Source organism: Pristiophorus japonicus, chromosome 8 (assembly GCF_044704955.1).
Source record: "Pristiophorus japonicus isolate sPriJap1 chromosome 8, sPriJap1.hap1, whole genome shotgun sequence".
Classification (NCBI taxonomy): Eukaryota; Metazoa; Chordata; class Chondrichthyes; family Pristiophoridae; genus Pristiophorus; species Pristiophorus japonicus.
The window spans coordinates 100894759-100911767 of record NC_091984.1 but is presented as its reverse complement, the minus strand read 5'-3'; the positions used below and the strand labels follow the sequence as shown (position 1 = coordinate 100911767).

Genomic DNA, 17009 nt, shown 5'->3' with positions numbered 1-17009 from the left:
TCATAGGAATGTGTCTAGTCTGTACCCAAACTCTTTCTCTCTCTTAGGCAGTCCCTCAAATTCGAGGATGACTTGCTTCCGCATTAAAAATGAGTTATGTGGCTGATGAGTCCCATGCAGGATCTTCAGTCTCTGTCACAGGTAGGACAGATGGTGGCTGAAGGAATGATTGGGTGGGATGCTCCTTCCACTGTTTACACTTGGCTTCAGCTTGCTCATGACGTAGAGACTCGAGGTGTTCGGCGCCTTCCCGGATGCTTTTCCTCCACTTTGTGTGGTCTTGGGCTAGGGATTCCGAGGAGTCGGTGGGAATATACTTTTTCAAGGAGGCTTTGAGGGTGTCCTTGAAGCATTTCCTCTTCCCACTTGGGGCTTGCTTGCCATGTCAGAGCTCCGAGTAGAGTGCTTGTTTTGGGAGTCTCGTATAGGGCATGCGGTCGACATGGCCCGCCCAATGGAGTTAATCGAGTGTGGTCAGTGCTTCAATGCTGGGGATGTAGGCCGCCTGAGGAAAAGAGTGTTTGAAGACTAGGCCCTCAAGACCAGGCCCTCAAGACTGCCACCAAGCTAATGGTCTATTGGGCTGTAGTAATACCCGCCCTTCTGTATGGCTCAGAGACAGTAGACTCCTCAAGTCGCTGGAGAGATACCACCAACGATGCCTCCGCAAGATCCCACAAATCCCCTGGGAGGTCAGACGCATCAACATTACCGTCTTCGACCAGGGTCTGTGGTGGATCCGTTGGTCAGGATCATGGCTTGCATGTTGTCATGGAGCAAGCGAAGGATGGTCACAAATTTTTGGGGGCAGCCGAATTTGAGGAGGATGCTCCATAATCCCTCAGTTGACAGTGTCGCAGGCCTTTTGTGAGGTCAAAGGCGGCCACGTACAGAGGTTGCTGCTGTTCCCTGCATTTCTCTTGGATTTGCTGCACGGTGAAGATCATGTCCATTGTGCCCCTTGGTGGGCGGAATCTGCATTGCGACTCTGGGAGGAGTTCTTCAGCCACAGACAGAAGGCGATTGAGAAGGGTTCTTGCAATGACATTCCCTGTGGTAGACAGCAGGGAAATTCCTCTGTAGTTACCGCAATCGGACTGGGCACCTTTCTTGAAGATGGTCAAGATTACCACGTCTCTGAGATCTCCTGGCATACTCTCCTCCTTCCAGATGAGAGAAATGAGATTGTATATTTGCGCCAAAAGTGCTTCTCCACCGTGTTCTAGTGCTTCGGCGGGGATTCCATTTTCTCCTGCGGCCTTGTTGTTTTTCAGTTGACAGATGGCCTTTTCTATCTCATGCTGGGCTGGGGTTGTGCTGAGATGGTGGCGGGCAGCATGCTGTGGGATGGAGTTGGGGACACTCACGTCAAAGACAGAGTCTCAGTTAATGAAATCTTAGAAGTGCTCCTTCCAGTGAGCACTGACTGCCTCTCTGCCCTTGATGAGTACCTCTCCGTTCTTGACCAGCAGTGGGGTAGGGTGCTTGGGCCGTAGGTGGTCTTGACTGCGCTGAAGAATCCACACACATCGTGGTTGTCGGCTAGTTGCTGGATCTCCTGCGCGTTCTCTACCCACTTTCTGTTCTTTAAGTCGCAAGTTTTTTGTTGGATCTCGGCCTTCAGATGTCTGTAGAGTTGCTTTCTTGCTCTCAAGTTCTGTTGCTGTTTCCAGTCCAAGAATGCCTTGCGCTTGCGGCTTATTAGCTCCTGGATCTCTTGATTGTTCTCGTCAAACCAGCCTTGATGTTTCCTGGTCGAGTGACCGAGCGTCTCTTCGCAGGTGCTAATTATGGAGGCTTTGAGGGCAGACCAGGCACTATACCCAAACTATCTCCGTCTTGAAGGCTTCCCATTGCTCATTTATTGTTTTATGTACCAATATTTGTTTCCAATCCTTTATAACTCACTGCAATGAGCCCTCTTCCAGTTGAGTAACTTCATCTTTGATTGTTCCTTGTTCCGATTCATAACTAGTCTAAACTACTCTAAATTGTGATCATTACTTGATAATACAACTTTGAATTAACAGGCGAACTATATAGTAAAGCTATGGCAATTAAAAAGTGATTTTCACCATCAGTGTCCTTCAACAAAAATCAAATAATTGAATGAATTACAGTAGAGATCCAGCCACTTGAGGACACCAGAAAGCTGCATTAAGGATGGAATTCATACACTGTACATCTATGCTGCATGCTTTGACCCTCTGTTGCTTCTTATACGGTGGGCAAACAGCAAACAGCAAAACAACTGAGGTGAATAAAATATTGCAGAAGCAAAACCTCGTCCATTGGACATATAAATTGTATGCAGAGTGATGCATTTTCTGTTTAAACCATGGTTCACAGTGGGAAATCCATGTTAAGTTTTTTTTTTAGTTATGCGCTCAACAAGGTAGCATTTATTGACTGGCTTGATCACATGATCAGCAGAGCACCTAATGGCATATTCATCACCAATCTGCATTCAAGAGGCCTTTTACTGGTATCTTGAAAGGAAAACGTGGTGTGAGATCTGGCTGTGTGAAATAGTTAATTGGAATAGTCTCAAGGAGGAAGATGCGCCCTCAAAAGATCCAGACATCATCTGGCCTCATACTAGGTGTCACACAAGGAAATGATTGCACTGTGGTAATGTTACTGGACTAGTAATCCAGAGGCCTAGATTATGGTCCACAGACTTGAGTTCAAATTCCACCATGGCAGCAGGAGAAATTAAATTCAGTTAATTAAATACACTTGGAATGAAAGGCTAGTATTGGTAATGGTGACCATGAAACAATTGGACGGTTGTAAAAACCCACCTGGTTCACTAATGTTCCTTAGGGAAGGAAATCTGCCGCCCTTGCCTGGTCTGGTCTATATGTGACTCCAGATCCACACCAATGTGGTTGACTCTTAACTGCACCCTGAAATGCCACTCGAGGGCAATTAGAGATGGGCAATAAATGCTGGCCTTGCTTGTGACACCGATATCCCATGAACAAATTTTTTAAAATCCACACTAGCAGTTGAACACTGGCGTCACGCACAGCCCGAGCTTGATGAAAGAAGTGTGCAAAGTCAATCATCATTTGCTTATCTAGGATTGTTTAAGTATGGATTGGCTACAAGAAATCTATTGCCTTTTGGTACTCTCGTGCAATCTTTCCAAGTCTTCCTGTACTCTTAGCAACAACAGGGAGCAACTTCGTAAAAGCATTTGCTCTTGTCAAAGATTGTGTGTGGTTGCGCTCTGATGTTATACCACCTGAAATAATGGATTAACAATGCAATACATGAAAACAAGCTTTGCTAGTAATGAAGTTGAATCCAGGAGAAGTATAAACAGCTACTCACATAAGCTGCTGCTGTAACATTCCCATAGCAGCCAGTTCCTCATATGCCTTCATTGATTTGGCATTTACAGGAATAACAGCAGAGATATCAACCTGCAATCAAAGTTCTGTATTAAGTGAACAGAGAAACAGGTTCAATACATTGAGGGTAGAATATGAAGCATAAGATCAATTTTAGCTCGGTACATCTTTCTATAAAGTGAAGCAAAAATAACACACTTCGAATCCTTCTTTGATCTATTTATTTTGAGCATATCTCCTTTATATAATCGGAGTGACTGCTGCCAATGACCGGAAGCTGCGCAGAAACGTATTGCACATAAATCTGGAACCGGAAGCATGGTGTTTCTGTTTTTTTTTGCACAAGCCCACTCCCTCCCCAGCAGTTTTTCAAGGAGCCTGCTCCCTCCCTGGCAGTTTTTCCCCAGAGCAAGTTCCCTCTGTGGAATACAATGTCGGAAAATGTGAGGTCATCCACCTTAAAAACAGTACAAGGGAATATTATTTGAATGGGGAGAAATTACAACATGCTGCGGTGCAGAGGGATCTGGGGGTCCTTGTGCATGATTCCCAAAAAGTTCGTTTGCAGGTGCAGCAGGTAATCAGGAAGGCGAATGGAATGTTGGCCTTCATTGCGAGAGGGATGGAGTACAAAAGCAGGGAGGTCCTGCTGCAACTGTATAAGGTATTGGTGAGGCCGCACATGGAGTATTGCGTGCAGTTTTGGTCACCTTACTTAAGGAAGGGTATACTAGCCTTGGAGGGGGTACAGAGACGATTCACTAGGCTGATTCCGGAGATGAGGGGGTTACCTTATGATGATAGATTGAGTAGACTGGGTCTTTACTCGTTGGAGTTCAGAAGAATGAGGGGTGATCTTATAGAAATATTTAAAGTAATGAAAGGGGTAGACAAGATAGAGGCAGAGAGGTTGTTTCCACTGGTCGGGGAAACTAGAACTAGGGGGCACAGCCTCAAAATACAGGGGAGCCAATTTAAAACCGAGTTGAGAAGGAATTTCTTCTCCCAGAGGGTTGTGAATCTGTGGAATTCTCTGCCCAAGGAAGCAGTTGAGGCTAGCTCATTGAATGTATTCAAATCACAGATAGATAGATTTTTAACCAATAAGGGAATTTAGGGTTATGGGGAGCGGGCGGGTAAGTGGAGCTGAGTCCACTGCCAGATCAGCCATGATTTTTTTGAATGGCGGAGCAGGCTCGAGGGGCTAGATGGCCTACTCCTGTTCCTAATTCTTATGTTCTTATGTTCTCCCCGGCATTTAAAAAAAAAATATTTAACCAGCCCGTTCCCGTGGCGAACCTGAAGCGCTTAGGTATATAGTTGTGTTTTTGTTAATTTTCTAATATTTCTAAATCGTAAAGTGTGGGCCTGTGACATACAGCTTTTAAAAAAAAACTAGAGTACCAGAACTAGCCTCGAGCTTCTTCTTTGACCTACCTTCAGCAACCCTCATCAAGTTATGTTGCACCCCTCCCCCCGCCACCCCGCCTCCCTTTCCACCCCAGGACAGCCAGCTTATGATTCATCTGCCACCTCAGGTTCTTGCAATGGCTGCTTTTTATTTCTGAGCCTGTGTTTCTCCTAAATCACCAGACTCTTCTATGTAGTATCTGAAGCTTTTGAAATATATACTCAAAATACTTGAAATATATATAGGGAAGCTGCATAACAATCTTATTACAATCAATCAATACTTCAATAATAAACTTTCTCACAGACATTTGTGTTCCATTCTTGAGAGTTATATTCCTGTTTATAGTCTCCTCATACATACCAACCACAAGACTGTGGGCCCAGGAATATTGTGCATTTGTTCTCGGGTTGCCAAACCTGCAGGAATGTCCTGGGGTCTCCAAGAATTAAATAATTAATTTCCTGAACACTGCTACGAGCAATCCGAAAGAAAATTCATAGGAGCATTAAAAAAAAGCTTACATTTTAAATGTTCTTTGAACACTTTCATGTATTAGTTATAAAGATACTGGTGATGGAAATAAAACTATTTAACTGGGCAGGGCAGCTGGAGGTGGGAGTTCATGTGATGAAACCTCCAGGAATACATCCTATCAGATTTAGCAACCCCAACAAGCACACCATATAGTAGTGTGCCAGAAGAATGCACTTCTCATGTTTTGTGGGGTGATATTTGTCATGTATGTAAGCTCTATGTAACACCACTGCAATACTGTATATACTTAAGCAATGCACACCTTGACCACAGGGGGTGAACTTGTGGGAGACACTCCTCACCTGGTCACCCAGGTATATAAAGGGAGGTGCCACGCAGGGTCATCACTTCTTGGTCCTGTGAATAAAGGTTCAGGTCATAGAGTGACCTTGTCCACAGAATGTGCCTCGTGTGTGTTTTGTGCCACGAGAAACGGGAATCAACGACCCACGAGAATGGCCATCGGTAGCACAGAGGAACAGTAATTGTGTTGGTGAGGACTGGGACGATTTCATTGAGAGGCTCCAGCAAAGCTCTGTCATGAAAGAATGGCTGGGAGATGCAGCGGCCGACAAGTGAAGGGCCCATCTGCTGACCAGCTGCAGACCTAAGACTTACGCACTCATGAAGGACCTACTAGCACCCGAAAAGCCGGCGGGCAAAACCTTTGAAGAGCTCAGCAAACTAATCGGTGAGCAGCATATACATGGCCCGACACAGATTCTATACCCACCGACGTTGTGAAGGACAGAGCATACCGGACTTCGTTTCGGACCTCCGGCGTTTGGCCAGCCTCTGTATGTTCACAGATGCCTGCAGGGGGGAGGTGTTAAGGGACTTCTTTATTGAGTGCATCGGTCATGCAGGGATTTTCCAAAAGTTAATTGAGACCAAGGACTTGACTTTGGAAGCGGCGGCGTTGATGGCTCAGACCTTTATGGCGGAGGAGGTGGAAACCAAAATAATATACGCATGCAATTCTGCCTCCAACACGGCGGGGGATCAGGGAATCAATATCATAAACGCGACACAGAGCCCCGCAGGCAGGCAAGGGCAGTTCGACACACCCTAGGCAGCAATAGACCCCAGAGTAGGTTTTCAGCAGAGACAATGGCAGGCTGAACGGACATTTACGCCATCACAGTGAACAATGCGATCCGGGATGGGGCCATTGTCACCCACACTAACAGGGTACTCAAGGATAGTCAAAGAGGCAATCAGCGAGGAATGCCGGGTCATAGCTCCTTTGTTCACAACAATGGGAATCTCAGCTCATGCTGGAGGTGTGGGGGCAAACACTCTGCCAGGACTTGCAGGTTTCAACAATATTTCTGCAGAAATTGCAACCTCAGTGGCCATTTAGCTCGAATGTGCAGGAAGCCTGTAACCAGGCTAATTTAGGAGGCGGATGGACAAGAAGAGGGGTCTGTGAGGCAGGATGACTCTTGGGGCAAATCAATGGACGCTGAAGTTCAGCGGGTTCATGTGGCAAACATTCACAGCTCATATACCAAAACGTCACCAATGATGATGAAGGTTTTATTAAACGGCATCCCTGTACGCATGGAGCTGGACACGGGGGCCAGCCAGTCACTCATGAGCGTTCAACAATTCGAAAGCTATGGCCACTCAAAGCCAGTAGACCCAAACTAGAACGCATTGTGACACAACTACGGACATATAGCAAAGAAATCATTCCAGTACAAGGCAGTGCAATGTTGGCGGTCACACACAATGGATCAATGAACCGGCTGCCGCTCTGGATTGTCCCGGGCAATGTTCCCACACTGTTGGGAAGGAGCTGGTTAGCTGAGATGAACTGGAAATGGGGAGTTGTGCATGCAATATCATCTGTGGAGCGAAGTTCGTGCTCACAAGTCCTACAACAATTTGAGTCACGATCCCAACCTGGCGTCGGGATGTTCAAAGGTACCAAAGTAGTGATACACATCACCCCGGATGCCAGATCAGTGCACCACAAAGCCAGAGCGATGCCGTATGTGATGCGGGAGAAAATTGAGAGCGAATTGGGACGTTTGCTGAGAGAGGGCATCATCTCGCTTGTTGAATTCAGCAACTGGACGAGCCCGATCATTCCCGTCCTAAAAGCAGATGGTTCTGTCAGGATCTGTGGCGACTACAAGGCCACTAACAATCGGGTGTCCCTACAAGACAATACCCACTCCCGAGAGCGGAGGATCTTTTTGCCACGCTGGCAGGTGGCAAGCTGTTTACCAAGTTTGATCTCACTTCAGCCTACATGACCCAAGAACTGGCCGACGAATCTAAACTACTGACCACCATCACGATGCACAAGGGACTGTTCGTTTACAACAGGTGTCCGTTTGGCATTCGATCAGCGGCTGCGATTTTTCAAAAACATGGAAAGCCTGCTCAAATCCATTCCTGGAACAATCGTATTTCAGGACGACATCCTCATCACGGGTCGTGACATCGAGGAACACCTCCACAAGCTGGAGGAGGTGCTACGCCGACTGGACCGGGTAGGCCTGCGACTCAAGAAGTCTAAATGTGTGTTTTTGGCTCCTGAGGTGGAGTTCCTGGGTAGGAGGGTTGCTGCAGATGGGATTCGGCCCACCGAATCCAAAACAGAGGTGATTCGACGAGTGCCCAGGCCCGGCAACACATCGGAGTTGCGTTCATTTCTGGGACTCTTGAACTATTTCAGGAACTTTCTGCCGAACTTAAGCACGTGCTCCTGCGTAAGGGTTGTGATTGGTTTTGGGGGGGACTATCAAGAACGTGCTTTCAATCGGGCGCGGAACCTACTTTGTTCAAATAAGTTATTGACCCTGTACGGCCCCTGTAAGAAATTGGTTCTGACATGTGATGCATCGTCCTTTGGGATTGGGTGCGTGTTGCAGCAGAGTAATGCTGAGGGCCAACTACAACCTGTGGCTTATGCTTCCAGGTCGCTCTCTCAAGCTGAACGGGGATATAGGATGGTTGAGAAGGAGGCACTCGCATGTGTCTATAACATCCCTGTTGTCAGACAGCAAGGCTGTCAATGCCAACGCGTCAGCCTGCATACAGCGATGGGCTCTCACGCAGGCTGCTTATGACTATTCCATCCGGCACCAGCCTGGCACCGAAAATTGCACTGACGCGCTCAGCAGGCTTCCACTGGCCACTACCGAGGGGGCAGTGAAACAAAGCGCTGAGATGGTCATGGCCGTTGATGGCTTTGACAGCGCAGGCTCCCCCATCACAGCCCACCAGATCAAAATCTGGACCAACAGAGATCCCCTCTTATCTCTGATTAAGAAATGTGTCCTATTTGGGATTGGGCGCCCGCACACGGAGCATGCCCTGAGGAGTTCAGACCGTTTCACAGGCGGATGGATGAGCTTTCCATACAAGCTGACTGCCTACTATGGGGCAGCCGGGTAGTCATGCCCCAGAGGGAAAGGGAGGCATTCATCAGGGAACTCTACAGCGAGCATCCAGGCATCGTGCTGATGAAGGCCATTGCCCGGTCACATGTTTGGTGGCCGGGAATTGATTCAGACCTGGAACATTGTGTTCGCAGATGCACGACGTGTGCCCAGCTGAGTAATGCCCCCAGGGAGGCCCCGCTCATCCCGTGGCCCTGTCCCACCAGGCCATGGTCACGTATTCATGTAGACTACGCGGGCCCGTTCATGGGAAAAATGTTTCTCATTGTGGTAGATGCGTACTCGAAATGGATCGAGTGCATCATTTTGAATTCATGCACGACATCCACCACTGTGGAGAGTCTACTTGCGGTCTTTGCAAGCCACGGCTTGCCGGACATTTTTGTTAGCGATAATGGCCCATGTTTCACGAGCTACAAATTCCGGGAGTTCATGTCATGTAATGGCATCAACCACGTCAGGATAGCACCGTTCAAGCCTGCCTCCAATGGCCAGGCAGAACGTGTGGTCCAAATCATTAAACAAGGTATACTCAGGATTCAAGGACCCTCCCTTCAATGCCGCCTATTGCGCCTCCTGCTGGCCTATAGATCACGACCGCACTCGCTCACGGGGGTCCCGCCCGCTGAGCTACTTATGAAATGAACACTCAAAACTCGGTTGTCCCTCATTCACCCAGTCCTGACTGACATAGTTGAGGGCAAGTGCCAGTCCCAAAATGAGTACCATGACCGAAATTCAAGGGGGAGATGTATAGAAATAAATGACCCTGTATTTGTCCTCAATCACGCCATGGGGCCCAAATGGCTTGAGGGTACTGTAATAGACAAAGAGGGGAACAGGGTTATCGTGGTTAAACTTAACAATGGGCAGGTATGCCGTAAGCATCTGGACCAAGTAAAAAAATGGTTCAGCATGGACACTGAGGAACCCGAGGAAGATCATGAGATAGTGCTCACACCACCGCCAGTGAACGGGCAACAAGAACATTCAGCCGCCTGCACAGTCCCGGCGGTCAACCCAGACAGGCCAGAATCACCACAGGTGACAGACACTCACGCCAAGGCTTAACAACCAGAGCCCCAACTGCAGCGCTCCATGAAGGAGCGTAGACCACCTGAAAGACTTAACCTATGATCCCAATAAGATCTTGGGGGAGGGGGGAGAGGTGATTTTATGTATGTAACCTCTATGTAACACCACTGCAATACTGTATATACTTAAGCAATGCACACCTTGACCACAGAGGGTGAACTTGTGGGAGACACTCCTTACCTGGTCATCCAGGTATATAAAGGGAGGTCCCACGCAGGTCCTGTGAATAAAGGTTCAGTTCATAGAGTGACCTGGCCACAGAATGTGCCTTGTGTGGGTTTTGTGCCATTGAGTAAGGACATTACAATATTCTGCCAATTTCAATCAGCAACACCATTTGTGCAAAATTGTCTGTTCCATTTGATCTCATATGTTTGAGTGCAGTTCATATAGCCTGTGTCTGCAGTAAAGTCTCGCAATAAATGTGCATATGAATTTGTAGCTTTACCCAATATTGTAACAATTTAAACTGCTTTTTGTTAACTGCTTTCTGGAAGGGGTTTATTTTGTCATATTAGCAATTATATTAATTGTTTGAGGACATTGCAGGGACAATAATAGTGGTGCACAAATGAGCAGACCTAGCGAGGTAAGCTCATTTACATAATATTCTGGTGCTCCACACATGATGCGCCAGGAGAAACTGGGATGGAATTTAGGGCACCAAGTGCTAGTGAAAGGTCTCAGGTGCCTGCTGTAGCAGGGTGGATCTAGCTACTTGTGGAACAGTTGAAATGGAGTCTGAATTTTAAAATCTTGTTTACATTTTACAGGGTCCTGAGTACAATTAATTACACTCCACAAGGGGATCTTTTAGAAATGTAACTGCCTTCATGCCCACCACAGCATCAACGATAGGAAATATACACATCATCTCACTATTACTGCCCACTTTGAATGTGCCCATGCTTATTTGGGCAGACATATTCAATGGCTGCAACACTTCCAGTAGAAAATCCTGAAGATTCACTTGAAATTGGGCAGATTGGGAGCAGAATATCTTGCCTCTGAACTCCATAAAATATTTATTGTGTGAACTCATAAAACAGATGAATGTTAAGTACAGGTTGAACCTCCCTTATCCAGCACTCTCGGGACCTGCCCTGTTCCGAACGAGGGATTTTTCTGGATGAGGGGAGGTCACGTGTTTGGGTGGACTGCGCCTGTTGCTGGGGTAAGTATGTGTGTGCACTGATTGGCTGGACCAACTGTCAGTCAGTCAGTCAGCCAATCATTGTACAGGGGGCCTCGAAGAGCCGGCAGGCCCCAAAGAGCCAATGGGCCCAGAAGAGTCAGTGGGCCCCAGCAGGCCCAGAACAGTCGACGGGCCTCAAAGAGTTAGCGGGTCCCGGCAGGCCTCAAGGAGTTAGCGGGCCTCGGCGGGCCCAGAAGAGTCAATGGGCCGAGAAGAATTGGCCCAACCCCCCGGAGGGAGCACTGTCAGCCAGCCCGAGGACTGTGGCTGCAGGAGTTCCAGCAGGGCGATGAGGAGAAGGCGGCCAATTGAGGGGAAAGATTGTATTGGAGTAGGATTTTGATGGTTGCGTTCTGCGCATGTGCCACCCGACAGCCGGGAATGGTCTCGGACGAGGGGTGGTGCCGGATAAGGGAGTCCTGGATAAAAGAGGTTCAACCTGTATTGTATTGACATTTTTTATCTGCTGATTTAACTTGCTTCTGTGCATCTTTCTTTTTCAGGCTATACTTCAATTAATAGTTTTAGCCTGAGCTAGACAGCCTGGCAGCATAATGTTTTCCTGGCATAATGTCAGCCCTGCACGGGGTAGCAAAGGCCATCCATCAGCTCAAGAACAACAAGGCATCGGGAGCGGATGGAATCCCCGCTGAGGCACTAAAGTATTGGCACGAATGCATGACCTCATCTCTCTCATCTGGAAGGAGGAGAGCATACCGGGAGATCTCAGAGATGCAGTAATCGTGATCATCTTTAAAAAAAGGGACAAGTCCGATTGCGGCAACTACAGAGGAATCTTCATGTTATCATCAGCCACTGGGAAGGTCATCGCTAGAATCCTCCTCAACAATCTTCTCCTTGTGGCTGAGGAGCTCCTCCTGGAGTCACAGTGCAGATTCCGTCCACTACGGGGTACACCGGACCTGATCTTTACAGCGTGGCAACTGCAAGAGAAATGCAGGGAACAGCATCAACCCTTGTACATGGCCTTGTTTGACCTCACAAAGGGCTCTGACACGGTTAACCGCGAGGGACTGTGGAGCGTCCTCCTCCGTTTTGGCTGCCCCCAAAAGTTTGTCGCTATCCTCCGCCTGCTCCACGACAACATGCAAGCCGTGATCCTGACCAACGGATCCACATCCGGACTGGGGTCAAGCAGGGCTGCATCATCACACCAACCCTCTTCTCGATCTTCCTTGCTGCAATGCTCCATCTCACACTCAACAAGCTCCCCGCTGGAGTGGAACAAAACTACAGAACCAGTGGGAACCTGTTCAACCTTCGTTGTCTCCAGGCCAGATCCAAGGCCATCCCATCCTCTGTCCTCGAGCTACAGTACGCGGACGACGCTTGCGTCTGCTCACATTCAGAGACTGAACTCCAAGTCATAGTCAACATCTTCACTGAGGCGTACAAATGCATGGGCCTTACACTAAACATCTGTAAGACAAAGATACTCCAACAACCTGACCCCGCCACACAGTACTGTCCCAGTCATCAAGATCCACAGCGCAGCCTTGGACAACGTGGACCACTTTCCATACCTCGCGAACTTATCAGCAAGGGCAGACATCGACAACGAGGTTCAACACCGCCTCCAGTGCACCAGCGCAGCCTTCGGCCGCCTGAGGAAGAGAGTGTTCGAAGATCAGGCCCTCAAATCTGGGCTATCTATCAAATCTACAGGGCTATCGTGATACCCGCCATCATGTATGGCTCTGAGTCGTGGACCATATGCAGTAGACACCTCAAATCGTTGGAGAAATACAACCAACGATGTCTCCGCAAGATCCTGCAAATCCCCTGGGAGGACAGATGCACCAACATTAGTGTCCTCGATCAGGCCAACAGCCCCAGCATCGAAGCACTGACCACACTCAACCAGCTCTGTTGGGTGGGCCACATTGTCCGCATGCCCGACACAAGACTCCCAAAGCAAGCGCTCTACTCGGAACTCCTACACGGCAAGCGAGCCCCAGGTGGGCAGAGGAAATGTTTCAAGGACACTCTCAAAGCCTCCTTGATAAAATTCAAAATTCGCAACAACACCTGGGAGTCCCTGGCCAAAGACCGCCCTAAGTGGAGGAAGAGCATCCGGGAAAACGCTGAGCACCTCGAGTCTCATCTCCAAGAGCATGCAGAAAGCAAGCGCAGGCAGCGGAAGGAGCGTGCGGCAAACCAGACTCCCCAATCACCCTTTCAAACAACGACTGTCTGTCCCACGTGTGACAGAGACTGTAATTCCTGTTCAGTCGCCTAAGAACTCACTTTTAGAGTGGAAGCAAGTCTTCCTTGATTTCGAGGGGCTGCCTATGATGATAATGTTTTCCTGCCCATCAGAGAAAAAATATTGTGGTAGCCCATATTATTTCCAATGTAGAACCCAGTGGGATAAGGATAAGTAGTTTGCCCTGCAGTACATATACATCACACATAAGGTAAAGTTCGAATTTATAGGAAGTGTGGACTTGCTGATGGAAGTTGACTTTTGTTGTGTTGCTGCCATATTTTGCATGATGATGATATTAACAGCTTCATACTGTATATTGAGTATCAATTCAGGACTCAAGACTGCAGCAAATATGCAGCATAATGCAACATTCAATACTCAGTGTTTGGAACAACAACAACAATAATCCTTCAGGTAAGCATACTGGCTCTCCTGCATTTGGTGGGAGTCTCACTCAGGAGACTATGATCTGCCTTCTGAGGATAGTGATCTTCTGCCTGTTACTGTTACAGTAACTCCTGACATTTTTCTTGGTTCTCATGCTGATAAGTGAGAGAAAAGATGAGATTACCAGTGAGGCACTGCTGCTCCACTACAAACAACAATAGGGAATATCCTCCATTAAATTGAGACAAACCGAGACAAATCAAGAATGGGTAACTAATATGTACGTCCCAATATTAACTTCGATGGGGGGTGGTTCAATATCTCATGTGAAACCTGGAAGAACTTTCAGCAAGTCTGTCTGTGGCATTTTAACATAACCACCTCATTAAAAATTTACTTCCGGGTTTGGCGTTGAATGCACGGCAGCGGGCATGACGCAGACCCGTGACACGATATCAACACGAATATTTAAAGGGCCAATCCAAAGATGGAATTTGAAGCAGTTGGGAGGTTTTGTACAGAGACGACAATCGTAGAAGATGGACTCAGGACATTCAAAGGCTAAGACCCACTTTAACGGCGACTCTCTTTGAAGTGCTGAGGGATCAGAGAGATATACTCTTCTGCAGCAATGGGAGGAAGAAACCTGCTGCTGTCACAAGGAAGTCGTAGCTGGATGTGGCCAAAGTGGCCAGCAGCAAGAGCATTGTGCAACGCTCCCGGATTCAGTGCAGGAAACAATTTAATGACCTAACCAGGGTAGAAAAGGTGATTACAGTTGCACATCATGATTTGTACATTATTCCACTCCCTCACTCTGCCTTCTCAAGCCTACTCCATTACATCATTCCTCACACACACTTATCTTGCAAGTGCACCCCTCCTTCTCTTTCTATGCACTTCGTCACATCCACATCTATTCATCCACCAGTGCTACTCACCCTGAACCTTATGCAATTTCATGCATCTCCCTGATAGTCACCCTCACCAAATGCACTGTATCCATCAGGTGAACACATGCCATTACAGTCACTAATAGGTCTGTTCTTCCCCCATTGCATGAGAAGAGATAGGGAGAGGGAGATGTTGTACCCCAGGGGCCGTCGATGAAAAGGATAATCACTAAAGGGCAGCAGAAAATCTGCAACATACTGACAGACCTCCACATGCACTGTTCATGATTGCAGAGAGAATGGATGAGTCCATCTCAAGCATGAGTTGTTTGATGTCGCAGGGCATTGCAACGATCTCTTCTTCCGTGGATAGCACAGCCAACTCTGTGAAACATCAATCGCGGCGAACAAATGAGTCCATGCAGGCCTTGACCCCAACCATGCAGAATCTGGATGTCAACATGTCTGGCACCTTAAATAGGATGATAGACACCTTAACCGTGGCTTTACAGCATGTCACTGATCTGCACCAGGCTGCTCTCCAGTAGAGTGGTAGGAGTAAAATGCGGCTGGCCCTTAAAAGGGATGATCGCAAAAGGGGACATGGAAATGGGGACTCCACTCAAAGTGCTCCCACTTCTCACCCGTTATCCGCGCCCCCCTCAGTCACTACCCAACATCCTGCTTCATCTCGCGATCACTGAGTCTGCCCCTGCACATGTGCAGGTGGAGCAGTCTTTGGTGGGGTCCTTATGGGCTCCAAGAGATTATTGGCCAAGAGCATCTCAGCAGTCAGAGCAGGGATCTGAACAGCCTGCCTCTACCTCTGCTGAAGCCACAGGGATTGCATCATGTAGGAGTGGTATTAAAAGAATGAAGATTTTTAGTTGCACAAGGGTATGCACATGGGTGTATAAGAACATTTTCTGTTGTTAATTTTCTGTTCTATAGTGGAATCACAAAAAATATATTACTTTGCACTACTTTCCCATCTTGCCCATTCTTGGTTGCTGGGTGGCAACTTGCCTTTTCAGTGAATGGGAACACATGAATTGACAGAGATCAATGAGGGGTTGTCCAATGGATGGTTGATTGGTTGCAGGAATGCTCTGTGTCAGCGTGATTGGGGGGAGGGGATGAGAGTGGCCATTGCATGGCATCATTATATGGGTCCAGTGGTGGTAACTAACTGAACCTTATTCCCTGGCATCCATGTGCATGGCTGGTGCTGTGATGGGGTCACCATCTTCCTCCTGCTCCTCACATTCAGGCAATGTGTGCTCAGCGCCTTGTTCCTCCTGAAGCTCCAATCATCACTGTTGTGCAGAGTGCAGCACACCAAGATCATTTGTGGTTGCACACCAGCTACACATTGATGGAATGGAACCCCTTGCGGTTTATGACTACTCATGGTTGATCTGGGGGAACACAGATTGCCACATGTGTGCAGCCATAGACGCCCTGCACCTATAGGAAGCCAGCCAGAGATGCAAACCCCAGTGCCCGCTCATTCTGACTCGCGTCATCACAGGTGAAGTTGACAAAATTGCCAGCCTGGCAAACAATTCATCAGTGACCTGCATTTATGTGCAAGTGACTGGGAGATCCTGGATCTGTTTCTGGTAGCACCCTGGAAGGATTGGAGGCAAAAACGTTGAGGACGATGGTCACTTTCACAGCCATCAGTAATGGGTGGCCACCAGATCCAGCAGGAAGCAGGTCTTCTTCTAGGAGACTTTTTAAAAATTCATTCACGGGATGTGGGTGCTGCTGGCAAGGCCAGCATTCATTGCCCATCTCTAATTGCCCTCGAGAAGGTGGTGGTGTGCTGCCTTCTTAAACTGCTACAGTACATGTGATGAAGGTACTCTCACAGTGCTGTTAGCTAGAGAGTTCCAGGATTTTGACCCAGTGACGATGAAGGAACAGCAATAATTTCCAAGTCATGATGGTGTGTGACTTGAAGGGGAACTTGGAAGTGGTGGTATTGCCATGAGCCTACTGCCCTTGACCTTCTAGGTGATAGAAGTCACGGATTTGTGAGGTGCTGTCGAAGAAGCCTTGGTGAGTTGCTGCAGTGCATCTAGATGGTACACACACCAACCATGGTGTGCCGGTAGTGGAAGGAGTGAATGTTTCAGGTAGTGGATGGTGTGCCAATCAAGCGGGCTGCTTTGTCCTGGATGATGCCAAGCTTCTTGAGTGGTGTTGAAGCTGCACTCATCCAGACAAGTGGAGAGTATTCCATCACACTCCTGACTTGTGCCTTGTAGATGGCGGAAAGGCTCTGGGGAGTCAGGATGTGTCGCTTGCTGCAGAATACCCAGCCACTGACTTTCTGGTCAATAGTAACACCCAGGATGTTGATGGTGAGGGATTTGATGCCATTGAATGTCAAGGGGAGGTGGTTATTGGAGATGGTCATTGTCTGGTATTTGTGTGGCACCAATGATACTTGCCACTTATCAACCCAAGTGTTGTCCCAG

General features: G+C 47.9%; 1 protein-coding gene across 1 annotated transcript in view; it reads right to left on the bottom strand.

Moving 5' to 3' along the window:
• Positions 1-17009, bottom strand: part of axdnd1 (axonemal dynein light chain domain containing 1) — a gene marked incomplete at its 5' end in the record, with an annotated part of 368202 nt that overhangs the window by 25078 nt on the left and 326115 nt on the right. Inside the window, one exon of the mRNA XM_070887184.1 lies at positions 3340-3431. Coding sequence (XP_070743285.1) covers positions 3340-3431 — 92 coding nt within the window. The remainder of the gene's footprint in view (positions 1-3339; positions 3432-17009) is intronic.